Consider the following 26,651-nt stretch of genomic DNA (forward strand, 5'->3'; position numbering starts at 1 on the left):
CGTTGTGCCCCCTCTCAGCTCGGGGCAGAGCTTCCCTCGCGTGGGCAACCGCGCCTGCCTGGCCTGCACGGAGCGGTTGAAAATGCGTGCAGTAAAGTTCAGGTGTATAAGCAGCCAACTCCTATTCCAGCATTTTTCACTCAAGCATAAAATAGAGGGCAACAAACCCATGAAAGCAGCGGGTCGCACCCATGCGCTTTGCCGTTTCCCGCTGCCGTGCTGCAGAATGCGACCATCCCGGCCGGGCAGGCAGAGCCCTGCTGAGCAGCACCGGGACGCGCTGCCTGCTGGTTGTCTGCACGGAGCGGAATGGAGGCACCCGCCCAAGGAACGGTGTCGTTGGCGATCTCCGCTTTTGGGGGCGTGTAACACTGTGCCCACCAGGAAGCAAGGAGTAAAAAGAGCCCTCTGTGCCCGGCGGGAGAGCTGCTGGAAGCCCCGAGGTCAGCCGCTATCAGCGCGCGTCCTGCCAGGCGCGGCACAGACACAGGGACCGACACAGGGACAGACACCGGGACAGACACGTGTGCGCAGCGGACGCGGAGCGGTGTTGGGGGCGGCGCTGTGCGGAGCGCTCCGGCCGTCGGTGCGGTGCTCCGTGCGGGATGGCCGCCCCGGGCACTGCATCAGATGGGCCCTTTCCCGGCGCCGGGAGCTCCGCGTTCCCCGCCCTCGGTGCCGTCGGAACGCGCCCGGCCGCGCTCGGAAACCCTCCGGTTTCCCTTCCTAGGGAGCGCGGCTGGTTGTAAGTGGCTCTTCACGGCGATTAGGGCTCTGTGTCGAGCAAATGGGCCGAGAGCTATCGCACGGCTCTTCTTTAATTTCCTTCTTATTGATTTCAGAATTTAACTAAGAAAAAAGAAAAAAGGTTTCAATTACAGTGCCACCTTTTTGTATTTCACACCTAATGATCCTCACGCAGCGGTGTAATTGGGGGTGAGCGGCGTCGGGAGTTAATGACAGATCCCGTGCTGCCCTCAGAGCCTCCTTTAGCCACAATTCACCGCGCGGCGATAACGAGAAGAGCATCACCTGCTCCGAGAGCCCCGCGCCCGAATTAGAGCAATGCAAATAAAGAAAGAGACAGTGCGCCAAAAATACCCCCAGAAGGGGAAAAAACAATCTCTTGTGGTAACTGCTCTCAGCGGGACGCAGGGCTGAAGCTGCCCCACATCAACGGCCGCGGGCGGCTGTGTTTGTCCCGCAGGAGCTCTGCGGGGGCACGGCGGACCCCCGGCACGGCGCAGCGAATGGCTCCGGCCCTCCAGGTGACCACTGTGCAGGGCACGGCACGGCTTCATGTCGAGCACACAGCTATGGGAACGTGGAGCGGTGCAACGAAGGGACAGGAGCTGCCCGTGGGATCTGGGGAGACATCTGGGGGTGTATCTTTGAACAGGAATAGGAAACTGAGGGAGCATCGGCCTCTGTGGCCAAAGCGCCTCTGCTCCACCACGGTGACGGCAAACACCCAGGCTGTTTTTGGTGGCACTGAACAGGTGTGGCCGCCTGATGCCTCGAGCACATCCCGCTATGGCAGGTCGCTCTCCTGCCCCCGGCCCAGCAGCAGCAGCACCCATCAGAGGAGCCTGATGTTCCAGGCACTGAGCCAGCCAGAGCCCTCCCAACACAGAGCTGATGGCTGTTGTACCCAGGGCTGCTGGGCATGGAGGAACTTCTGGTTACAACAGAATAGCTTGATAATGTACAAATGTATTCATCCACGCTGGCCCCTGCTCCTCTTACAAAGCCGCAGTGAGGGAGCGGCCGTGCCGCGCAGGGCTGTGCGAGGTGGGGTGAAAGCACATCCCGAGGAGATCTGACGTTGGCTGCTGTGGTTGTGGGAGCTGGGGGAGCCATGGCAGTCCTGTGGGACAGCAGAGGTGCTGGGGAGGACCTGCCGGAGGCACATGCTGTGTTTCACCTCTGAATGTCCTATGGGAAATGTTCCGAGCTCTTTGTCTGGTTGGGTGTGAAATATATTGAGATGAAGAATCTTTGGCAGCCGAGGTTCACCCCTGCATCTGTGTATGTACATGGCAGCATGCTGATGGAGACCTGCGATTACTGACCCATCACCCAGGCAGCAAGGGATGCTTGTTGGGATTCTGCACTGGGAGCTGCCTGGTGCCTATCCTGTCCGGGTGTCTGATATGTGCTATGTGTTATGTGGTTGAATCTGCAGCCCAGCAGCCTTTTGTCAGTCTGCAAAGGAGAATAGGTTTCTTATTATGAAACATCAAGCAAGGAGGACCCGGGTCCTCTGGGCAGTGCCTAGGTGCATCTCCCTTGGGCCCCACAGACCCCTAGGTTTCCTGGCCTCCCTTCCTGTGTGTGTGTTTCCAAACACATTCACGTTGACGGGGGGCTGACATCAGCCATACTACCCTTGTTGCTGGCAGCTAATGGAAGCAGACTGCTTGGTGGCACACCCTCCTGCCCTTCAGTCCATCCCTTCTGGTGATCTGGAAAGTGGAGGCATCAATCTGACATTTTTGTGATGCTCTGATAAGAGCTAACACAGACCCTGCAGCACCGATGGACTGGGGCAGAGGTTTCTGCTCTGGCACTGGCATCCCTCTGGGAATGCTGACCCTGGTTGCTGCATGCTGCGAGCTGAAGGCAGTGCAAGATGCGGTGCAGGGAGCAGGGGTACCATGGAGGTGCAGCACACGCAGTCATCGTGCCACGAGCATTCTGCTCTCCACTGCCAGGCAGCAGAGCTGCTGCAGCAGGGCGGGTAGACCCGGGCACCGCTCGGAGCGAGCATAACAGCTCTGGGTGAGGGCAGAACAGAAGCAGTAATGCACACTGATCAAAAAGGAGAAGTCGCGGCATTTCCTGCCCTTCTCTCACACTCTTAAGAACAAAACCTGCCGTGTTGCCAGCTGCAGCCTCGCTGCGGGACCTAACTGCCCTAACGTTCCATCTCCCACCATCAGCCCCCGATGGTGGCACCGCCGTCCGAAGGGGACGATGCGCTCCTGCCTGGGGCTCTCCTGCACGGGACAGCGCTGCAGCCGGGGTTGCCCCTCCCCGCCCCACCTCCACCCGGGGCTGTCCGCACTCTGTGCCCTGAGGGTCGCGGCCGTCACGGCACGGAGCGCTCCGCCGCCCGGGACAGTCCGGCTCTCGCACCACCCGCTCTGCCTCCGGCCGTGGGCAAACCCATCCCAGGGGTCCGTTCGATAGCGTCGGCCTGCCGTTCGCTCGCAGTGGTGTTGTAAAGTGAAAAAAAAAACAGAGAGAATCGGGAGCCTGTGGCACTATCGGGAGAGATGGTGTGGCAGCAAAACGCTCCCCGGTTGCTGCCCGGAGCACCGGAGTCCCCAGGTCGGCCGGGATGGGCGCTGCTGTGTGGCCCGGAGGTGACACAACGCAAACGACACGAGGTGTGCTGCCGAGGCTCGGGGCTCTGCGCGGCCCTCTGCTCCTGCCCGCCCCGCACCGCGCTGCGTCGGCTCCTGGGAATGGGCTGCCCAGTCCCGGTGCGGGCAGTGCCGAGGGGAACGGCTCTGCCGGCGCTCCGCTCCCGGGCGGCCCCGAGCCGGGGCTGTGAGCTGCGAGAGTGCCGCGGGGCAGGGGAATTGCCCTTTCACTTCCGAGGTCTGTGAACCAGAGAGAAAAAAAAAAATCCATGACCTCACCACCTGAGGGAAAGCAGCAGCGGCCCTCGGAAGGCCCCAAAACTCAGATTTATGTCGCTCCGTAGCATTTCTCCCTGCTCCGTGCGTGTCGGCCGCCCGCAGAGCACGGCACGGCCCTGGGGATGCTGCGGGCCGGGGATGCCCTCTTCTTGCAGTCGTGGCTCCGCGGTGCCCCCGTCCTGGTGGCTCTCAGATACAAATCCGAGGTCGTACCACGGAGCTGCTGGTTGGAACGACAATGCCTCCAGACTGTGACATTGTCTGGAGTCCCTTCCAGCTCCCTGAGCCGCAGCCCAGTGCACAGCCCTTTCAGGCCCTGCTCACCGCAGAATGTTTGCCGCCAGCAGAAGCGGAGCACTTCTTTTCCCGGAGATACCTCCAGCCCCGGCCCTACTGCTGCACGGCCGCCGCGGCGCGCGGAGCTGCGGGGGCACCGCGCTGCCTGTCGCTGAGCCTGAGCCCCTCTGCTGCGGACAGAACCGAGCGGGGCTCCCATCACCCTCCCCCTCCCCCCACACACAACGCACTCGGAGCCGACCCCCGTTCCCCCGTCGCGTCTCTCAGCCGGAGGGGCGCAGGGCGAGAGCCGGGACCGCAGAGCCCTGCGTGGCTATTTTCAAACACGCGCTCACACCGCGCAGCCCGGGGGCAGCGCAGGCCCAGGGAGCCGACAAAGTCCAGGAGTCCAAGGGCGAGGCAGCGGGCGGGAAGGCTGTAGGGGTCCATCCCAGCACAGCTCGTTGTTCTTGTTTGCTTCCTTTTAAAATTATTATTAATTACCTTCTCTCTCTCTCTCTCTCTCCCTCTCTCTCTTTCTTTTTTTCCTTCCCCTTCCCGAGCAGAGCCACGCTGCTCACACTCAGTGCGGATGCAGCGGGCTCCGTCCCTGCTGTTATTGGTGTGTGAGAGAACCGGGGGGAGAAGCACTGCTGAGAGGGGCGGCTGAGGCCGGGGGACGCCGCGCAAAAGCGGGCTCCGGTCCTTGCACGGACTTCCTTCGTTCCATGTCCCTCTGGGAAGGGGCCGGGCCCGGCCGGGCAGCGCAGGGCAGGGGCGCGGTGCGGTCGCTCCATGCGGGGCTGCCCCGATCTGCCGTTGCTTTCCGTTTCTCTTTATTTCTGGGAAAGGAAAAAAGCTGCTTTTTTTTGGGGGGGGGGGGGGGCTCTAATTTCGCGGTTTTTTTGTTTGTTTGTTTCTGTTTTTTTTTTTTGTTTGTTTTTTTCTTTTTCTTTTTATCCTTTTTTTTTTTTTTTATTTCCTCCCGGGTAACCACGCTGACAAATAAACGCCGCAGCCCCTACAGCCCCCGGCCCGGCTCCGGGCATCAGCCTCCTTTCGCCTTCTTCTCCCGGCCGTGACACGCAGCGCTGGGAGGGGTAACGGGGCCACGCAGGGATCCCCCCGCTGCCGCGGGGCAAAGCCACGTTCCGCCCCCGCGGCGGGGAGTGGAGAAGGGGAAGTGGGCTGCAGGCGGGGGCGGCCGGGCGCGGCCGGGCTGCGGGTGTCGGCGGGCCCCAGGCGGGTCCGGTCCGCGCGGCGGCGGGGTTGGGGCTCGGCAGGCTCGGGTGCGCCTGGGGACATCCTGTGATGCTGCAGCGCACAGGACATGATCTCACATGGCGAGGGGCTCCGCGGCTTCTTAATCATTTCACGGTTCCTTCAGAGGCTTTTTTCCACCTAAAACGTTTAGTTTCAGCTCAGTGAGCGGCTGCAAAAGCTCTGCGGGGAGCGGAAGGGTTGAATTATTCTGACCTGAGAGAGCCACGAAAAAAAAAAAAAGAGAGAGAGAGAGAAAAGAGAGAGAGAGAGAGAGAAAAGGAAAAAAGGGAAAAGAGAAGAAAAGTAAAAACCAGAAAAGAATAAAAGAGAGAACGTGAAGAAAAGATAAAAAGAAAAGAAAGAAAAAAGAAAAGAAGAGAAAGAAAAGAAGAGAAGAGAAAGGAAAAGAAAAGAAAAAAAAGAAAGGAAGAGGAAATAAAGGAAAAAAAGAAAAGAGAAGAAAAGAAAAGAAAAACGAGAGGAAGGCAGCAACACACTACGTGCAAACTTTTTCTGTCTCCTTCCACCAACTCCTCCAGGATCGCAATGGATTTGGAGAAGATCTATGCGGCCCCGCGGCCCGGGCGCACAGGTACTGAGCGGAGCGGCGGAGGGAGCGGGGGAAGCAGCGGGCGAGGAGCGCAGAGAGGCCCCGGCCCTCTCGGAGCCGCCGCCAGCGTGGTGAACGGTGCCGTGGGGGGAGCGGCGGGGCGGGGGAACGGGGCCGTGCGGGAGCCTTGCGGACTGCGATGAGCAATGCGATTCCGCACCGATCGATGGGGCCTTTATTGGTTAAATCGCCCGAATAATCGCTCCGTCGATATCGCACTGCACTGCCGCGCCCGGAGCGCCGTCGGGGGGGAGGGAGGAGGGGGCGGCGGGGGGCGGCGGGGGGCGGCGAAGACCGCTGCACCGGGCCGCGAGGCTGCGGGAGGGGCGCGGTGCGGGGTGCTTCCCCGGCCCCCGGCCCGCACTGCCCGCCGCCCGCTGCCAGCCCGGCGCACGTTCGCTCCCGACGAACGCTGCCACGCCGCAGCGGGCGGCGGTCCCGCGGGGGGTCCCGGCCCCGGTCCCGACGGGGAGGGGTGACCGCTCTCCCGGACCTGGCGGCGGGCAGAGCCCCGGGTCCGCGGGCAGGGAGCGCGGGTACGGCTGGGGCTGGGCGCGCCCTCGGGGCCCGGAGGGCGGAGGTCCGGGGCGACCCCGGAGCGGGGCGGGGCGGGGCGGGGCGGGGCCCGGGACACGCCGCTGCCGTCGGGGAAGGCCCCGCCCCCTCGGCCCCGCCCCGCTCCGCCCGGCTCGGCACCGCCCACGCCCCCACGTCCCTATTGGCCCGCGGTCAGCCAATGGGCGCCGGCGCGGTGCGGCGGCCAATGCTGGCGCCGCAGAGCTAAGCGCTACGATTGGCCGCGGACGGTGAGTGACGTGCGGAGCCCCGCCCCGCCTCGCGTTTCGCCGCTGTCCGGCGCCGCGGTGCTGAAGAGACTCCCGCCGCGCTTCCTCCGCGGGTGCGGGCTGGCGTGTAGCGCGGCCGGGGGGCAGCGCTGGGCCGGAGAGCCGGGCGGGGCCGCGGGGAGGCGTCTGCGGCAGCCCGCCCCCCCCTCACCCTCCCCCCCCGCCCCCGGCCCGCCCCTTCCCCGCCGCCCCCCCACCCGGCACAACCCCGCGGCGCCGGGGGCGGGCAACGCGGGGCGCGACGCTCGGCTCCGCGGCATCACCGCGACGGCACGGCGGGCGGAGGCGGGCGGTTCGCTCCCCACGCTGCCGGTGCGGCCCCGACGGCGGCAGCCGACGGCCCCGCCCCGCCCCGCGCCGCGCGCCCCCCGCCCCGCCCACGCAGCCGCCACAAGTTCCCGCAACTCGCGCGGCCCCGGACGCGGGGTGCTCCGCGCTCCGCCCGCAGCTCCCAACGCCGTCGGGGCGCACCGGGACGGCCGCCCCCAGCCGCCGCCGCCGCCGCCTGGGCCGCGCGGTCCGCGGGTGTGGGGGCGGCGGTCGCGCCCCGCGCCCCGCCCGAAGGCGGCGGAAGGAGCGGGCGGCGCCGCCGTTGGATGCCCGCTCGCCGCGCCGCTCGCTCCTCTCTCCCGCGCCATCAGCCCGCGATCTCCGCTCGCGCTGAGCGCCGCCGCTGCCGCGAGGTGCGCTCCGCGAGGCCGCCGGACCGCCCCGATGGAAATACACTGTAAGCACGACCCGTTTGCAGCAATGCATAGTAAGTAGGCTGCCTGCCCCCTCCTATGGCGCGCCGGGCACCGGGCGCTGCGGGCGCGCTCCGAGCTCCACAGTCCGCGGGGCGCAAACGGAACCGCGCGTTGCGGCCGAGTGGGAATGGCGCGGGGCCCCGATGCCGCTCCGCGCCCCGTGCGGGGATGGTGCGGGAGCGTTGCTTGGCGGAACCCCGCGCGGACTGGAGCGCTGACAGCGGGCGGCGGCGGCGGGCGCTTTGTTCCCGGGTTCGTTTTGATTCTGATTTATTTTTCCTGGGATTTCTGCTGCGGTAGAGAAAGCCTCTCACGCTCATATACTCACGCACGCTCCAAACTGTATTTTTTCTTTTTTAAATTATTTATAATCCTCTTCGATCTGTGACTCGCGGCTACACGCACACAGGATATATGTACATATACTCCGAAAGGAAACCCCAGGGAGAAGCGCTCCCGGCGCTGCCTCCGGACGGAAAAGTTTCCCGAGTGATATTGCCAAACATTTTGATGCGCATTCATTAAACCAAAATAAACGCGGCAGCGCGGAGGAAAGAGCCGCTGCTCTGTGCTTCGCGCCGGAGAGAGCGGCGGAGCAACGGCGGAGCGCGGGGCCGGCGTGGCCGTGCCTTTCTCCGGGTGCGGGGAGAGCGATCGTCGGGCGCGGCGCGGTGCCACCGCAGTGCGCGGTGCCTTCAGTGCTGCGTTACGGCGGGAGACGTTGGGGCAGAACGAATCTCATTTCGCGGTGCGCCACGGCCCTTTCAGTGCCAGAAATTTGTTTTCGACATAAAGCGCCGAGAGCGAGGGCTGCGGGTCTGCGCCTCTTCCCTTTCCGCCTCCCGCTCTCGTTTCTCCCCGACCGTCCCCTCTCCGTCCGCGGTCCGGGAGGCGCCGAAGCAGCAGGGCGCGGGCGGGACGGCCTCCGCCTTCCCCCAGAACGGCGCTTCTTAGAGCTTTTTTTGTGCCTCGGGCGAATCAAACGACACTTCAAAAGGGAGAACTCCAGGGGCGCCAACAACGCGCTGTCCGGTGCCGCGGGGCCGCGGAGCTCACGGAGTGTCCCGGCGGAGGGCTCCGGGTGCGGGAGAAGCGCTACCCCGCACTCAGCCACAGCTGCCGGAACGAGCTTCTGCTGCGGGAATTCGGTTGAAAAAGGAAAGAGAAAAATCTCTTCCCTCGCTCTCACCCCGCAGCCGCTCACGGGAAGATCGCAGCTCTCTTCATCCTCCAGCTTTCGCTTTGCTCCGCGCGGAGGGGCTGAGGGACGCGGAGAGGGGGGACCGGGAGGGAGCCAGTGAACGCGGGGCCCCGGAGTGCCGTGCGGGCTCCGCCGTGCGGCCCCGATACGAGCGGCGGCACCCGGGACTCTGGCGGGGCGTCCGCTGCCGGGGGTGGGAGCCGGGGCCGGCCGGGAGCGCAGCGGCACTGCCGGCCCTATGCAGGAGCCACCCGCAGCCTTTGTTCGTGGCGACTGCGGGGTGTGCGGCTGCACGGCCAGCCGGCCTCGGGGTTGCGTCCGCGCCTGGAGTGAGACCGAGCCCGTGTCCAAAGAAATCCATCCTTCTCTTCCTTTTCTTCTTTCCTTTCTTTCTTTTCGTTCTTTCTTTCTCTTCGTTTTGTTTCCTTTTTTTTTTTTCCCCCCTCTCATTTCTTCCTTCCTTTCTTTCTTTTAGTTCTTTCTGTGCCTTATTTCTCTATTATTTCCTTCCTTCCTTCCTTCCTTCCTTCCTTCCTTCCTTCCTTCCTTCCTTCCTTCCTTCCTTCCTTCCTTCCTTCCTTCCTTCCTTCCTTCCTTCCTTCCTTCCTTCCTTCCTTTCCTTCCTTTCTTCCTTCCTTCTTTCCTTCCCTATTTCTCTCTTTCCCACTTTCTTCCTTTCTCTCTTTCCTTCCTTCCTTCCTTCTTTCTTTTCTGTTTCTTTCTCCCTCTTACCTCCATCCCTTTCCCATCCTCCCTCACCCGCAGATTTTCACCATGGCACTGAGCACATTGCCTCTGTTTTCCTATATCGAAAGCCGCCGATAGGTGCCGAGCTCGGTGTCCCACTCATTTCCACGTTGAGATGTTGACCCCACGTTTTGCCCTCGCTGAAGCACTGCGTTTCTTTCCCAGCGCAGTAGCGCAGCAGTTCCCGGCCCTCCCGGAGTTGCTGCAGTTCCCGGGCCGCCGCGGTGCCCCAGTCCGCTCCGGACACGGCTGGGATGGTACATCCAGGGCTCGGCCCGGCCGCGGGGATGGGACGCTTCCACCGCCGGTACAGGCGGAGCTGCCCTCGCCCCGCAGGTTGCAGGAAGCACGCATCTCACGTGGATTAATTATGTGCCTTGACAGTTTTAGAAGGTCTTGGCGAAGTTTGACATCAATATATCAACGGAGAAATGACTTTTAAAAAAATTAAAATAAAAATAGCTTTTTATTCTTTACTTGTTTTTTTAATTTTTTTTTTTTTTTTTTTTTTTTTTTTTTTTTTTTAAACTCCACGGAGGCATTTGACTTGCCAGTTTATTCGGGACCGTTCGGAATCCCTGTGCAAACAGGGAGATTTTCTTTTATTTTTGTTCCAGCATTGTCACCCGCGCTGCCCGCATTGTTTGTTTTCAGTTTCTCCACTCCGCAGCCTGAGTAATTCGAATGGTTAGCACCACGAGGGCTAATTGCATTTTCTGACTTGGCGGACGGAGTGCTGCCTTCACGTTCATGGGTTTTACGCAGCTCCACCGCTTCGTCTGAGCAGCCCCGTGTCCCGCCGGGCGCCTCGCTAAGGAAGAGCAGTGCCAACCTGCTGCAAAACGAGCGGCGCGCCGGGCTCGGTTCGGCGCTCACGTTTCATTTGTGGGATGGTAACAAGCTAAGAGCGCGATAAATTGCTACGCCTGAAGCCACTCTGTTTTTCACTCTCGATTAACTCCAGCAATTTGGGGGGGAAAGGGGGGAACCAAAAAACAAAACAAAACAACAAAAAAACAACCAACAAAAACCCAACAAAAAAACAAAAAACCCGACGCGTTTAATTTCGGGGACCCCCCGAACAAACAGCGATCGCAGGGCTGTAGGAGCCCCGGGCCGTGCGGCGCTCGGAGGAGCGATGTCCCCACGGCCGGGCCGGGGCTCTCGCTGCGCTCCCGCTGCCGTTTCCCCAGAGGAGGGCCGCGGACCCCCCGCGTTGCGGGGCTGCGGGGCTGCGGGGAGCGCGGCCACTTCCGCGCCGGAGGGAACGCCGCGTGGCTCGGGCGGATCTGCCGGCGCCGAGGGCGGCCGCGGGGAAACGTGTCCCGCTTCTGACCGATCCGCTCTTCTCCTGCCCCTTCCCCTCCCCGTGTGTTGCAGGACACGGAGGTGTGAACCAGCTGGGGGGCGTTTTTGTGAATGGCCGCCCCCTGCCCGACGTCGTCCGGCAGCGGATCGTGGAGCTGGCGCACCAGGGGGTGAGGCCGTGCGACATCTCCAGGCAGCTCCGCGTCAGCCACGGCTGCGTCAGCAAAATACTCGGCAGGTACGGAGCGGGAGGGCATCCCGGGCCCAAGGTGGGGACGGGACTCGCGATGGCCGCTCCGGGTTTTGCGAGCCCCACGCGGAAAAGAAATGCGCTTTGTATGCTTTGCTCCTCTCACAGCCTCTAACGGGCAATGCTAACGCAAAGCACGTTGTGCCACATGTGCCAGTTCTGCCGTGCTCAGCATGCACCCCACACCTGTCTGCTCTGAGCACATGGAAACCCAGGGGTCGTCTCCAGCAAGAAGGAGAGGAGATGGAACAGAAGTCACCAGGCTGCGTGCTGGAGAAAACTTCCTCTGGGCGGTTCCACCGCTCTGATGGCCAGGACGTGCCACCTGCCTGCTCACACACAGCCCTCTCAGAAATCCACCCCACTGCTCAGTTTGTGTCCTCTCCTACTCCTGTGCTGGAGCATGAGATCATGGAGTACCATGAACTCTACAAACGGCCTTAGGTTGGGTCCTTTTGGAAGTGTCTTTCCGTTCAGACCGAGTTTGCTCAGATCAGTGTGGTGACAGCACATTACTCCCCAAGTTCATGATATTTCCTGGTTCTGGTTCAAAAGCTGAAACTGATTCTGTTTAAGAATGCTGTAAGCACCATACAAACATGGACATCGTGTGCATAAACATAAACATCATGTGTAAAATTTGGAGCTACCCATCTATTTTATATTAAGGATTTTTTTTTTTTCTCATAATGTATTTTTCATGATAATTTCAAACAGTTGCTTTCTCAGATATTTACTAAACTTTAACAGTTAGCTTTGTTGGATAACACTTTACTGTTTGTATTTGTGCCCTCCTGCTCTTTCCCAGTTTTTGACCAATTTCCCTCACTGACCATAAATAGATGCAGAGGCTGTCAGCACTTTTTGGTAGCATGGGATCCGGCTCAGATTAGCAGCGTTTGTGATCTCTCAGTGACTTAAGTGCTCAGAAGCAAATGTGCTTGCTGTAGTCATGGGCCCCTGGTTTCATAGATGGCAGCATTCTTGTCCCCATAGCGTGCTGTTATCTGCAGTCAGCTTATAGCTGCTGGGTGCTATCTGCATGCCCTGCATGGAGTGCTCCTGGAGGGCTGCAAGCTGCCGCACTGTGCTTCCACTCTCAGTCCTGTGCCTCAGTTGCACAGAGGCACTCTGGTGCTGGCTGCATGCGTCCCTCTGGGCTGATGCTGGAGTGGCCGTAGAAACACCACCAGCTTTTACCCTTAGAGATGGAAACTTCCCTTGGGTTTCCCATGAGCCCACCCATAGACTGCTCTGCTCCTATGGAGCATCGTGCCTTGCGCTCTGCAGGCCTCTGCTCCAGGTGTGGTGGGGAGGTTTGCTTGGTGCTGTGAATGTCCAGACAGACTACAGTCCAGGCGTACTGAAGAATGGGCGATGTGTTGATGGGGACAGAGTCTCGTGCTTTCACTGCTGCAGGTTGGAACAAATTTATCACTGGGCACATCTGCAGCGCTGAGCCGGTAGTGAAGCTCCAAAGCTTTGCCATTAAAGTTGTCAAAACTAAATTGGAATTTCATACCTCATTATTTTCATAGCTAATAATTAAATTGGGTAAAATGTCACTGTAATTGGAGCTGTGTGTGTGTGTGTTTGTGTGAAAACTGAGGACCCCTGTGAAGCACGACTGCCCCTGGGCCTTCTGTGGATGGGATGCGGCTGTTGTAGCTAGGCTGGCCCCAGAGTGGAGCTGGGATGGCGTGCTCCATGCAGCCCTCCTTTGCCTTCTGCTGCTCCTGCGCGGGCAGAAGGCAACAACAGAAGTGTCACAGCTTACCAGGCACCCATGGTGACCGCAGGCTGAGCGTGAGAGCAGGCTCTGGGTATGAGAGCAACCTGCTCTGAGCACGTGTGTGTTGCTGTGAAGCTCAAGGCAGCTGGGGCTGGCTGGCAGGTAGTGGTTTGGGTGCTTGGCACTGGGTTGTCCCTGTCTGGATCACTCCATATTCCTGTCCTACATCATGACCACCTGGGCTGTCCCCAGCAGCAGGGCTGAGCCGTGGGACATTGTGCACAGAGCAGTAGGGCAGTGTGGCAGGAAAACCCCGAGGCATGTTTGTCACATCTGTGGTGATGGCTGGTATTGAGAAAATGACAGCGTTCTGTTCCACCAGCGTGCACTGCACAGCTTTTCTCCATGTCCTTTCTTAGCAGAGAGATGACACCAGAACAGGGGATGAAACCAGGGATGCAAGGCTCAGGGAGGTTTGTTGTCCAAGCGTACCATCATTTTATGGAAACTAAATGGGAGACCAGCTTAACTGCACCCTTGTTGCACTAAAGTATGTTGCTGGGCTGGGTTTAGGAATGCCCAAGGGTTGATCTGTCTTTGACACTTAAAGCTGCCCATCACTAATACTGCCTGAATGGCTGCTGAGACCGAGTCTGCATCTGCACCCAGAATGTCTGCAAACGTGCAAAAACGGTGCAGTGCCAGTGCTGTGCAGAAGCTGCACACAGAGCCCTCCCTGAAAGACAGAGCCAGCAGCCTGGCAGAAATCTGAACACTGCTGTATGTTACAGTCAGACAGACTTTGGCTGTGCAGCCTGTTTGTGTTCTGCCATGCTGGAAATACTTCAGAATTTATTATTGTTATCATCATGATTTTGGATATAATGGTTATGTCAAGTAACTGTAGAGAAAATACACTGATTAAAACAAAACAAAACAAAAAAAACCCCAACAACCTGCTGTTCTTATCTGAGAGTCTCTTCTGAGCTCCTTATGAGCAATAGGGGCACAGAGCGATCAGTGGGTGAGTTGAGGCTGTAAGGGAGCACAGCTCAGTGGTCGCTGGTTGGAAGGGGCATCTTGGACAATGGCTGTAGAGACTGCAGATTTGTGTTTCATCAACAAAATTCACAGGCTACCAAAAAGTGCACAACCCCCAGAACACTGTGTCTGTGTTGTGCTCCCCGGGTGCTCAGCGTGATTTCACTCATCGTCTCCCTCCTGCTCCTCAGTGGATGAGACATGACATTTTTAACAACATTTTCAAGGCTTTCCTTATTAAAAGAGAGAGATGTGTGGGGCTGAGGATCCCAACTGCCACGCTTTGTTGCAGTCCTGCTAAAAGCAGTTGTGCCTGTGTGATTTGCATGCAAAAAACATCCATCTGGCATATTTTGGTCAGTGTCAGGACTCTGTCCTACCTGCTTTGCTTGTATGACACCAGCAGAACTGTTTGCACGTGTAGAAATCGTGTCTGTGAGGAAGGATTGCAGAGCTGGCCAGAAAAAACAAACCCCCAAACTAGCTGAGCCCGTTGGCAACACCAAGAGCTCCCCTTTCCTTAACATTTATCATCTGAACTATTGAAAGAATCATATTAAAAATATACCCGTTATGAAAAACATTAACTATTAAAGCGGTAGCATCCGTATTAAAGCCATAAAATGTGGAAAAGGTATGCCAGCATATTAATGTGCAAATAGAAGATGATCTCATGGCCTCGCTTCACGAAGAAATGCTAACAAGTTGTAGATGCTGGTGGCAGAGTATTTCCTTAGATATGAGAATTGACTGCAAAAAGTGGTCTTCGGTGAGATTTGTTTCTGTTATTGCCAGAACCTCTGATTAATTGCACACATTTTCAGTTAATTTTGGATACCAGCACGCCCTTTAATCTTGCATTGTTTCTTTTGTCTTTCTGTTATGAAAAAATATCTGTTCTATCCTACGGCCCAGTTCCAATTACTATAAGTTAATCTATTAGGTGATAAAGCACTACATAGGCAGAAAATGTGTATGCGAAAGTGAAGATGTATCTTAGGATTTGCTGGGGTTTGGTTACCTTGAAATTATGTTCTCTATAAATCTCGGAGCGTGCCTTCTGTCTGCCTGTGATAACTGAAGATTTGCTTTGGATGTTGTCCCAGGTATTACGAAACCGGGAGCATTAAGCCTGGAGTGATTGGAGGATCAAAACCAAAGGTCGCCACACCCAAAGTCGTCGAAAAAATTGCAGAGTACAAACGCCAAAATCCCACCATGTTTGCCTGGGAGATCAGGGATAGGCTCCTCGCGGAGCGGGTGTGTGATAACGACACTGTGCCCAGCGTCAGCTCAATTAACAGGTGAGGATTTGTACGGTCTCGGGAAGGGGCTTTCCTAGGAAATGCAGTCACCGAATCCTCATTTGCTACTAGAAGCCAGGGTGTGTTGTACTGTCTACTCAGCATGCAGTCTGCGTGCGTTTCAATGCCATGTTTAGGGCTGCGGAGCAGCCGTGGGGTCACTCTGGTGGTGAAAGCATCACAATCATCAGCGTTTCCCAGGAGCAAGCAGGCTGTGCTATTGGCCTTTGCTTCCTTTCTGCCCTTTCCCATTCTCCTGCCCGTGACTTGCAGTTCTTGCTGGTAAAGATCTATGTTTTCTGGATCCCTCTCAGTGGGAAATGCTTCCGCTCAGAGAACCCAGCTGCGCTGGGTGCTGGTGGTGACCTGGAGGAAGACCGGCCCCTGTGTTCCTTGGAGAAGCAGACCCAAAGCATGGCTCTCAAGGTCTTCCTGTCACCTACTGAGTATTGCTGAACCTGGCTCGGAATCATGCTGGCTGCTGTCTGGTACTGTCAGCATGAATATAACCAGGGAAACGTGGTTTGGTAGTGTCCGCGTGCTGAATGGAATTGCTTGAGTCGCCTTGAACTCCTCTGTGTCAGTGCAGGAGAATCTCCTGTTCCCATGTTTGTGAGATCTTTCCTGGCACGGCTCGGCAGCACCGGCCTCACTTGCAGTTCTGAAGCTATGCTAATCTGCTTCCATCCCAGTCAAGGATCGTCTAAGGCTGTCACTGAAAAAGCACAGAGAAATACTCTGCTTTGTCTGCAGTCTTCCTGGTCTGACGATAAGGGATTAACACTTGGAAGGAGAGCACTTCATCACCCTCCTGCACACCAGCAAGCAGAGTCCTTTTGTTTTCTCTTGGGAGTATGCTTCCTACCAGGTTTTGGCTTCACTGCTCTTCTGAGATATTTCTCACTTGCATGATTTCGTACAAATTCTTTGAGTCCAGATAGCTGTAAAGTCCCACCTGTGTCCATGGACATGAAATAGACTGATGCAGTGTTCTTTCATCGACTATCCTGACTTGATTTGCATTCATGGAGTTCCTGCTTGAGCAGCAGGAGTGGCTTCCCCAGCAGCAGTGCAGAGTACTGTCTCTGACTTACCGAACTGAGTTATCCATCCATATGGTTAAGGGCAAAAATGGGTCAGTTTGCTCAGCCTTTGCTACTGACTGGAAGTTCCTGTCTAACTTAGACCCCAAAACATCATTCAGTAATGTTATGGGCACGGAATCACAGAACTGTAGAATTTATGGGTGGAAGGGTCCTCCAGAGATCACTGAGTCCAGCCCCTGCACAACAGGCTCCTTACAGCAGGCTGCACAGCTGGGCATCCAGGTGGCTCTGGAACATCTCCAGAGAAGGAGAACCCACAACCTCCCTGGGCAGCCTGTTCCAGAGCTCCCTTGTCCTCCTCACCATGAAAAGTTCCTTCTCATATTGGTACGGAACTTCCTGTGCTCCAGTTTATGGCCATTTCCCCTTCCCCTGTCCCCACAGACAGCTGACAAGAGGTTGGCCACATCCTTTGCAATCCAACACTTCAGATATTTATGAACGTTAATCAGATCCCCTCTCAGTCTTCTTTCCTTGAGGCTGAACAGACCCAGCTCACCCAGCCTTTCCTCACAGGAGAGATGCTCCAGGCCCTTTATCATCCTCATGGCCTTCTGTTGGACTCTCTCCAGGAGATCCCTGTCTGGTTTTGTACCAGGGAGCTCAGACTGGACAAAATATTCTAGGTGAGGCCTGACCAGGGCAGAGCAGAGGGTTGAGGATCACCTCCCTTGCCCTGCTGGCCACGCTCCTTTTAATGCACCCCAGGATCCCATTGGCCTTCTTGGCCATCAGGGCACACTGCTGGCTCACAGCCAACCTGTCATACACCAAGACCCCCAGGGACGTGGCATTTTCAGTTCAAAAAACAATCTGAGGCATGGTATGGACACCATGAAAAGTGAAGGAAAATCCCAACCCGGCTGTTTACAGATAACAAAGGGTAAACTTGGGCTCAGTGATCCTTGTGGGTCCCTTCCAACGCAGCATATTCTGCAGTCCTATAGTTCTATGAATTTTTGCTTTCATAAAAGTCAGCTCGAGTCCTGTTGTGTCAGAAGCATGGCTGCTGCTATGAGTAGTACTTTGTTTATGTAGCGATTCTTCAAGCTCCGTCCAAAAGCCCACCAAAAAAAAGCAGTGAGATCTTAGGAATGCAGTGGGACTACATACGTTCCAGTTGTATTTTGATCCACTTTCCATAGCCCGCCTCCTGCTGCATCCTCGAATGCTTCTACGTTGGCAATGTCCACACGCTCATTGGCATTGCATCAGAAATCACATTTAATGATCTATTGCCAAGTTATTTAGGTGGAAATCTCATTCTTTCTCATCTGCTTGCAACTCCAGTGAAGAACCTTCCCTTTTCTTAAAGATGTGAAGCCCCTTTTGAAATGCACATGGTCCTTGACAGTCAGTCTGTTTAGAATTGCTTTTGCCAGCCCAGGAGAATATCTTGAAAACCCAAACTGAACCTCTGTGACAAGATCACGGAAATTATGTCTAAACACTTGGCTTTAATGGTAACTCCTCTCATTTTTGTGGCACGGTTGGTGGGGTCTGGCCTTACACACATCAAGGCTTTGTGGATAGGGCTGTCACACACTGGGGGCATGAACTCCTACTCTGAAGACACAATGCCTTATTCAGCCCTGTGGTGGAAAGCCAGTGTTGCCCTCTGGGTGATGAAGTGAACCCTCACCAGGAACCACTCAGGATGTTTGCCATCTTGGTGGAGGCGAGTTGACCAAGCTTCTTGCACAGCCTATGCATACAGGGCAGGAGAGACCTGCAGTGATGTTCCACCAGCTGTGCTTCTGCTGTGTGGAGGAAGGTGATTCCCAGGGCTTATGCTGGTGTCCAGAGCTGCTGTTGCTGCTGGAAGACTGAGGGGACAGAGTGCTGCACTGCAAAGCCATCGTGATGGATCACGGGTAGCACGTCCCTGCTATGGAGGGTACATTTCAGCAGAGTTGCTGCCATCTTATACGAGTGAATAATAAACTACTGTTATTAATTAGTAACATTAATTAATATTAATAGTAGGCCAATCCTCTGCAGCAGGAGCAACTCCACGCGACTTTGGCTTAATTAATCACTATGATTAGCTTTGCTCAAATAAGCTGCCCAGCTGCTTTGACATGCTCCAGTCCCTGGTCTCCCCAGAGATGAAGAGATTTTTGTGTCAGAAGGCCTCAGACACCCTTCCTTTGCTGGAGCACGGAGGAAGCCTAGGGCAGGGTGCTGTTTCCATCTTGCTCATACAAGGACCTTGGGCATCTTTGGTGTGCGTGCCCCCCCCCTCCAATTTAGTTGCAGAACTGCCTATAGCTCCCACATGCAAGCGGCTGCTTTGTCCCACGAAGGGGAGGAAGAAGCAAGAGAGCCATCACTAAGGAGTCTGGAGATGCCCAACTGCAGGGTGCTTTGCTTTGGTCCTGGCTGCCTGGTGCTAACTTGCTTTTGAACGTCGCCCTGCCGGACCTCTGGCGGCTCCCCTCCCACCTCCCCTCGGCCAAATTCAAGGCAGGCAGAAATGGTAAAGGAGTTTGCTAGGTAAACACGGAGAAAATGCTTACCGCAGCATTACTGCTGCGTGAACAGCGCATAAAACAGAGACGTGCGATGTGTCTGAGGAGCGTGCCTCGCTCAAGCACATTTTGATTCCGCCGCAGTCTGTGGCAGAGCTGTGTAATCCCTGGAGCGGCTTCAGACCACGTCTTTTCTTTTCTCGCGGCGTGTCGGCAGGTGAGCATTTGATAGAGCACTTCTTAGCAACTCCCCTTTGTCCTGCAGCACAACACATGCCTTTTGTTGTTTCTGCTTCTTTGAATGGTTCCTGATTTACATCATTATAGCTCAGAGCAGAGGCTGTCCCCAGCAATGGCAATGTGGTTATCCAGCTTTTAAGATTAGCATTTAATCCAGCGCATTTTTGTTTTTAGTATTAATTTGGTTGAGCATAATCTTTTCCGTGGTACCCAGGCTCTTTAGATGTGTGGGCACAGTATCCAGGGTGGTTTAGGAACAGATTTACGAAGGTGTTCAAGCAGCCCAGGCTGCAGTCTGGCGGGTTGTCCAGCTCCCTGGAGATGGGATATTAGGCCTCCAGGTGCCCAAGTGGCTAAAAATGTTTCTTTCTTAGGCATTAAGGACTGTGTCCTCACGAGGACTGAAGCACCAAACTCTGCAGGATCTCCGTGTAGGAGTCAGCTATCCAAATATTCCTCATGGCACGGGCTGGAAGCACAAATACAGCCCTGGGTCTGCATGCAGTACACAGGAACAGTGTTCTTTCTTTTTTTTTTTTTTTTGTATTGGTGTAGATATCCCAAAGTGACAAAATAGAGTATGATGTCCCCTGTAATTGATGGTTAATGCTAAGGTGTTACTTCTTTTCAACTACAAACAGGATCATACGGACAAAGGTGCAGCAGCCACCCAATCAGCAAGTCCCAGCCTCCAGTCACAGCATAGGTGAGAAAAACTTTTCTATATTAAAAAAAGAAAAAAGAAAAAAAAAAAAAAAGCATAATGGATTACAAATATTCTAAAGAACTTTTAATCATTCTTATGGACAGATAATTCTGCATAAAACACTTCAGCACACGTGCTAATGCACCTTCTTTGTCATTCTCCAAGGACTGAACATAGTAAAGGAATTTTATAAATACTGCTAAAAGGTTTTGAATTTTAGTGATTATTATGATAAATAGCTTTCACTGTGAGACAGAAAATTGAAATCTAAACCAACCCCCCCCCCCCACTAATGGGGGTCTATAGAATGTCAGATAATTAAAGTAATAAATCAAGAAAGGGATACTTATTCATAACGTTTTCTGCATCATTAGTCAGTAAGTAGTTCTGAATGTGGTTTTTTTTCATCTATCACCCATCCCTTCCATAATTCTTCGTGCACTTTGTGCTCTTGAGCCAAGGGGTAGCAAAACTTCCCAAAACTTCAATTCAGAGGGAGAGCAGCAATGCTCAGCCAGGAGCCAGTGCCGGAGGGGCCGAATCCAGAGAAGTGTTCTGGCTTTCTGCAAAGGAGAGCTGCTGCAGCCAGACATGTGCTGTGCGTGCCTCAGCTCCTCTGTGTCTCCATGCTGCAGAACGGGCATTCCCTTGCTGGCCTCTGTTAGCCAAGGCAGGCTCTGTGCTCACACAGACATCCGTGTGGCAGCACGGGCCTTTCTCCCCTTGCAAATGCCATAATGGTCTCTGAGGAGGTTAAGCAGCATCATTCCACTTTGTTAGCCTAGAGGCTGCTTCTCATGGAGAAAAAGTCAGAGCAAAATGGATTTACTTCATATTTTATTTTGAGGACCCTCAGGGTCTCTCAGCCAGCTGTGACCCACAGCTGGCTGCCCTGCCCCATGTCAACCCAGTGTCCCATAGAGGCTTGCTGCTGTGTGCTGGGCTGCAGACCCAGCGCAGCATCGTTGTGCCCACAGTGCTGGGAAAGACCGTTTGCACACTGTCCTCTCTCTGTGCCCCCAGACCCATCTGCCCAGGGTGCTGAGTGGCTGCTGCTGCTCGAAGCCTTCCCCAGCCTCCCATTCTGGCGACACGTGGTTTTCCTTTCAATCTGGTGCTGGTGCCATCCTGTGCTCTGACCACTTGTCCTTGCCTTGCAGCCTCCACAGGCTCCGTCACCCAGGTGTCCTCTGTCAGCACCGACTCTGCTGGCTCGTCCTACTCCATCAGTGGGATCCTGGGCATCGCCTCTCCCGGCACCGAGAGCAACAAGCGCAAGCGCGATGAAGGTAATGGCAGCTGTTTTCTTCTGGGGCACTGAGGTGGGCCCCCTCAGGTGTGCTTGGGGCTGGCAGGGCCGAGGGAGGGCTGCCAGTGATGGACTACGCCTGGTTGGGTGGCAGCAGCCCAGCCTGGGGTCCTCACGAAGCTATCTGCAGGAGAGCAGCGCTGCTATAGAAAGAAGGGCTGTGGATGTGTCACAGCTTTTGATTGCCTCCTCCCAGCTGACATAGCATCTCCCTGCCATTAATGAAAGGAAGGGGAATTCAAGGTTCTGTGGACACCTGACATAAAAAAAAAAAAAAAAAAAAAAGCCAGGAAAGTGTCCCTAAACACAAAGAGACAGAAAATCATCAGCAGAGTCACACGTGTGAAAGCATGGCAGATGTTGGTTGCTGGCTGGGGGGCCGTGCTGCTTGCAGGGAGGCCATGCATGCTGTTCTGCTGTGCCACCATCCTGCTCTACAGAAGACTGAGCTCCTGCTTCTTGCCTTTGGGCACCTGTGTAACCTGCTCCAAGTCGTTTTGGAGAGCCTCCAAAGCTGGCCATGTGCATGCAGGGGTCACATCTGTGCCTCTACAGAGAACAGAAGTGGCCCCAGGGGGTTGTAAAGGAGGAGAAAAGAGGTTGTTTGCCAAGGATTGCCAAGCAATGAGGAGAAAGCAGTGGCGTTCACTGAGCCTGGGAGTCACTGGTTGGCCTTGTAGGAACACGGTGGATGTGAGACCAACCTCCCAACACCCATGCATGCTGGTGCAGGTTCTGGCACTGCTTTGCATTCAGCTCAGCTCATGAGAGGTGGGGACCACACGGGGGTCCCGTGCCTGCCTCTCTACCTCCCAGTCCCTGGGGCTTCCTGTGTGGGTGAGGGAGAGGTGTGTGGGGTGGGAAGGAGCAGTAGCAGCACAAAGCTAACTTCTGGAGAAAATGGGCAGACGATCACTGAGGAGCCCGAGCTGTTTGAGGAGCAGGAAGGGGGCTGTTTGCAGAGGAAATGCACTGCTGGATTAGAGTCACGCTTGGTTTACTGAAACTGGGAGAGCTCTGTGGGGTTGATTTCAGCCACATGCGTGTGAGTCTACAGCTGTGAAAGTTCAGGTACTTGATGAAATATATCTGTCTTAATTCAGATCTACCATTGCACATACGATTTTTTCCCCCAAATCAAGGCCATCAGTGCACACATAAATATCTATGTTAAAGCAGATAGGGTAGAAATTTTGTGTTGTATCAGCCATGGAAGGAGAGAAGCATTCTGTGTTCCGAGACTGTCACAGCACTGTCCTGAAGCATCAGTTCTTAGGTAGGTATTCTTACAGAGACTCTCTTATTCAATCAAGAAGGAAGAAATTCTCTCCCTAATAGAGAAAAGATTGAAGTGCTTCCATGGAAAGACCAGAGGCATCTTTGAAAAATTCCCCAGCCTTTTGCAATTCATTATTAGAGATCACATAATTTATAAAACAACTCCCGTTGTTTTGGCAGCAGGAGTCATGATCTTTGAGGCTGCAAATTGGACAGCACTGCTGTCTTCAGCAGACCATTTAAACTACTTTTTAAAGGCTCACAGCTGCAGAAGTGGACAAGGTTGTGAGGAACAGCCTTTGTGCCTAACCAGCTACTTCAGCCTCTTTGTTTGAAGAGGTTCCTGGGGAGACTCTGTGGTCCTTCCTCATCCTGCTGAGCAAGAGGTATCTCTGCACAGCCAGGCATGAGATGTTCACAGAAGAGTCCCAGGGCTCCATGATGCAGGTGGCAGAAAGGTGGATCAAACGCTGGTGAAGAGAAGTCTGTCATCTCTAAGCTGCAGACTGTATCATGAAGCAGATGCACAAGGGGGCAGAGTTAACTTTACCTTTTCCTGACTTCTGAGAGCCAGAGGGAGACTACTCCCGTAGCAGTCAGTCCTTTTACATCATCTCTTTTTGAAGCACTGCTTCCCTTCTTGGTAGCTGTAGGTGCATGCCAGCTGCTGTAAGTTGGCATGCTTCGTGTTTCACGTATGAATAGAGCTATAGACTGTGCAGCACTTCTCTGGGCTGGGACGTGAGGTGAGGTGGACTCACCCCTTGGCTCTTCCAATGGCACTGAATACTTTTTGTGATTTGGCATCAAGTTTTGTTCCTCTCACTCTTGACGTTTTTTTTTTTTTTTTTTTTTTTCCAGCAAATGCCACCAGTCTTTAACACAGCAGGGAGCTTGCTGTACAGCAACTAGGGGCAAACCAAATCAGACAGTCTATTGGTTATATAACCAAAAGTGTCATTTTTTTTTTTCCCCCTGCTGTAATGCACACTTGGAGCAGATGCGCCTTCATAGGGGATCAGTTGCTTTCACTTGTGGTTAGAGGACATGCTACTGGAGACTGACACAAAAAGCAGGCTGCTGTGTAACATGGCAGAGTGTTACTGTCAACCTCCTTAGTTTCAAGCAGCAGATGCTGCTGGGAAGCAGTCTTGCTGTTTTGCTTTCAGATTCCATCCTTTAGCTGTGTGTATTCACATGCACGTGGCCCCATGAATTAGGAAGAAGAACAGGTGGAGCAGAAAGGTGCAGATTGATCTGATTGAGTGGGTTTTTATGGGACACCAAGGATGGACATGCTGGCAGGCAGTGAGGCCCTGTGTCAGAGTGAGCAGTGTGTTCTATCAAGGGTTTGCAGCTGCTGGTAGAAAAGGAACTGATGTTACTGCAGGTTTCCATCCTGCTTTCTGCAGAGCTCTGCAGGTACAGGAGAGCCAACAAAAGCAGTTGATTTCAATAGAGTGACTTTCCCTGCAGGTTCATGCTGTGCCAGCTGAGAGGGTTCATGAAACAGATGCACATGCCAGACCAGACAGGGGATGTGGCTCTCATCTGAGATGTTCCTGTGAGCTGATGCTTTCACTGCAGCGTCACTCCTCCAAAGCCATGACAAAGCTCAAAACCCTTGTTTCCCTGAGGGCTGTGTGTTGTGTAAAGAGGCATGCTGTGCATAGTGCTTCTTTATAAGCTGGGTCAGTACCCCTGGGGCAAGGGGAGCATACGGGCTGGTGGTCCTGCATGCAGCAAGGTCGAGTTCCATAGTGCAGCACAACCCTTTGCTTTACAGTCCAGGAGGACTTGAGCTGCTCAGCGTGAACACGGTCCTGTCAGCTGCTGTTTGTACATCAGGTCTACCAGCAAGGACAGTTGCCATCACGAGTGGCCCAGGGACCAGTAGAGGGAGGCTCCTTTCCCATCCCCTTGTAGAGAGACGTGACTCTCAGTGAATTTGTAACGTGATGCTGAAAGAATTGGGTGAATTTCTGTTCTCATGGCTCTTCCTTGCTTTACACAATGCATAGATAATCTCTTTACGTGGCAGTGTTGGCAAGGCAGGAGAATCTAGCAAGAAACTGTCAGTAAAGTCCTGCACAGGAAGCGTGCATGTCTGTTACCCACCCACATCCTCTTGCTCGCAGGAGAGATTTGGCAGATTTGAGCACCTGCACAGAACAGCTCAGCTGACCATTTTTCAAATGCACTGGTGTGGAGTGATGCAGGCTGATGCAGGCTGATGGGGAATTGAAACTGCCATGGCAGGAGACCTTTGTTCGTAAGGGGTTGTTTGTTTTGTTTCCATTTTCTGCAGCCACAGCCTTGTGTTGCTCTCAGCATCTGATACCATGATGTAGATGTTTATGCTTCTTTTGCTGAACTCAGTTCTTTGAAATACGCCTTTTCTTTAACTGCAGTCTAACCACAGACTTTGTATGCTTAAAGGTAGTTGGGTCACAGCCTTCTGCTGAAGAAGGTAAGCCAACAAGAGGAGCAGAGATGCTAAAGAGAATGAAAAGAAACCTCGCATGCATGTGTGTGTGTGTGTCTCTGCACAACCCAATGCCTGATAAAGCCATCCCATGCTATGATCATCACATTTTCACACAGGGATGCCCCAGGTTAAGCACATTTCTAGGCATCCAGGCAGTTCCAATCCGTGCAGCCTGCTGAAGCTGCAGGACACATTTCCTGTGGTGCCCATGAGCCAGTCTCACACTGAGGGTTTGTAAATTCTAGGAGTAATTGCATCACCAGCACAACCATGGCCTCCCACTGTGAATGAATAAAAACTGTAAGCATTACAGACAGGCACAGGTGAGAATGCTACTTTACAGAGCACTGTGACATCAGCTTCCAGAAAAACCTAACCCAGAGGAAGGCCAACAAAAAGTAGGAGCTGACAGCAGAGGGAGAAGTGGCAGAGTGCTGCACTGGGAAGCAGATCCGATGTAGAATGGTAGCCTGCCTCTTTCTCCTAAATTGCCTGTCACTTTTTGGGGAATGGGTTGGAAAGCCATTGGAGGGACCTGGCTTCAGGAGAGATGAGAGATGAAGAGATGCCTGGGAAGTCAGAGCAGGGGCTCTCTGTCAGGATACAGCTTTCCAAGTCTTCATAACCACGACCATCAGTTTCCAGGCAACTGATGATCTTAGTTCCTCATTCTTTGAGTTGTGGGATTCCTCTGGCCACGCGTGGGACCCTCTTCCTGGCAGTCAGTCTTGAGTACTGCTGGTCATGGGGCACCTCTGGTTAAATACTTTGGCATGAAACCATGAAACCGCTTCTCTTCCTGGACTATTAGGATCTTCTCTTACTCCAGAGTGCATCCTTGGAGCTTCCTGAATAGATTTTGGCACTTGGGTCTGGCAGCCCATGAGTGATGCAGTTCAGTGCAGAAATGAACTGCTGGCTGGGTCCCATATTGACAGAAATCCCTGTGAATCCTCTCACCCCAGTAAGGAACTAAACGTGACAGAACGTGGAGGGAATTGATGTCATCCTCTTAGCTCTTCACTGGGGAAAATTTACAAGTAACTGAAACTTTTGAGGATCTAAATTTGCAGGGGAAAGAAACAGATCCAGAATGACTGTGAGGGGAAAAAATGAAGGTTATGGAGAGGAAAAAAACACCTGCCAATATAAACTTGAACACTGTAACGCTGTACAGCCTAGCAAAAAGTCAGTCTGAGGGAGAGCCATGTGGAGGGACTGATGTGTATGTCGAGAATGGGACTCAAAAGGTGTCAGCTGCATTTCTTTGTAGATGTCCACCTAGAACATGGATGTATGCACATACAGACATGGCTGTGGGGTTCACAACACCCAGGAAGAAGTGGTTGTGAAGTACATACACAAATTAAAAATCAAACTCTGTGGATTCAAGGCAGCCAAGTGAAGCAGGTGTATTTATTCAAGTCTGCGAAGAGGTTAAAGAGAAAGAAACTCCTTCCCAGGGAGATGCTGGAGTTTACTTCAACATTTTCTAGGACCACTTCAGCTATGTTTACTCACTTGAGTTGTCTTTATTCTTGGAGATAATTCCAGTGACTATAATGAGATGAAGCCTTTGAAGAGAGTCAGGTTTTGCTGGGTCAGCAAGTAGTGATTTAAATTTCTGCTGCTGATTCAGATTGTCCTTTTGCATTTAGGGATCGCAAGCGTGGTGAGCTGTTTGCACTGTCAGGTTGTTGTCTTCCCAGCAGAAGTGATTTTCCCTTACCATGCATACACTGAAATGGTCCTTTTAAATAGTGTTTGCTCTAATTTTGCTAGTTATGTTGCAGTGCTGGTTTCATCTGTGTTATATCCAATCCAGTATATAGCTTTGAGGAATTAATGCAATTTGATTCTGTCTTTCTCTCTCTCTCTCTCTCTCTCTCTCTCTCTTTTTTTTTTTTTTTTCTTTTTAATTAAAGTATGAGAATTATGCTGAAAAGTTTCTTCAGTGGTTACGCAGTTATGCCATCCCTCTGGCATAACTCCTGTGCCACTTAGAGGAGCAGTGTGCGTGTGGAAGAGTGAACCATAGAAAGCCTTAGGTTGGAGGCCACCTTAAAGATCATCTAGTTCCAGC

At 54.2% G+C, this 26,651-nt stretch overlaps 1 protein-coding gene across 3 annotated transcripts in view; it reads left to right on the plus strand.

Moving 5' to 3' along the window:
- Window positions 1–5,164: 5,164 nt before the first annotated feature.
- Window positions 5,165–26,651, plus strand: part of PAX5 (paired box 5) — a 111,509-nt gene continuing 90,022 nt past the window's right edge. Inside the window, exons 1-5 of one of the 3 annotated variants that reach the window (XM_031609545.2) lie at window positions 5,165–5,778; window positions 10,716–10,881; window positions 14,773–14,970; window positions 19,429–19,493; window positions 20,654–20,782. In XM_031609545.2, the coding sequence (XP_031465405.1) occupies window positions 5,733–5,778; window positions 10,716–10,881; window positions 14,773–14,970; window positions 19,429–19,493; window positions 20,654–20,782 (604 nt within the window). In that variant the 5' untranslated portion in view covers window positions 5,165–5,732. Of the gene's footprint in view, window positions 5,779–7,212; window positions 7,399–10,715; window positions 10,882–14,772; window positions 14,971–19,428; window positions 19,494–20,653; window positions 20,783–26,651 lie in introns of those variants that run through there. The other 2 variants (XM_031609546.2, XM_090132189.1) reach the window with 2 other exon arrangements.

The sequence above is a fragment of the Phasianus colchicus genome, chromosome Z (assembly GCF_987193195.1).
Source record: "Phasianus colchicus chromosome Z, bPhaCol1.hap1.1, whole genome shotgun sequence".
Taxonomy (NCBI): domain Eukaryota; kingdom Metazoa; phylum Chordata; class Aves; order Galliformes; family Phasianidae; genus Phasianus; species Phasianus colchicus.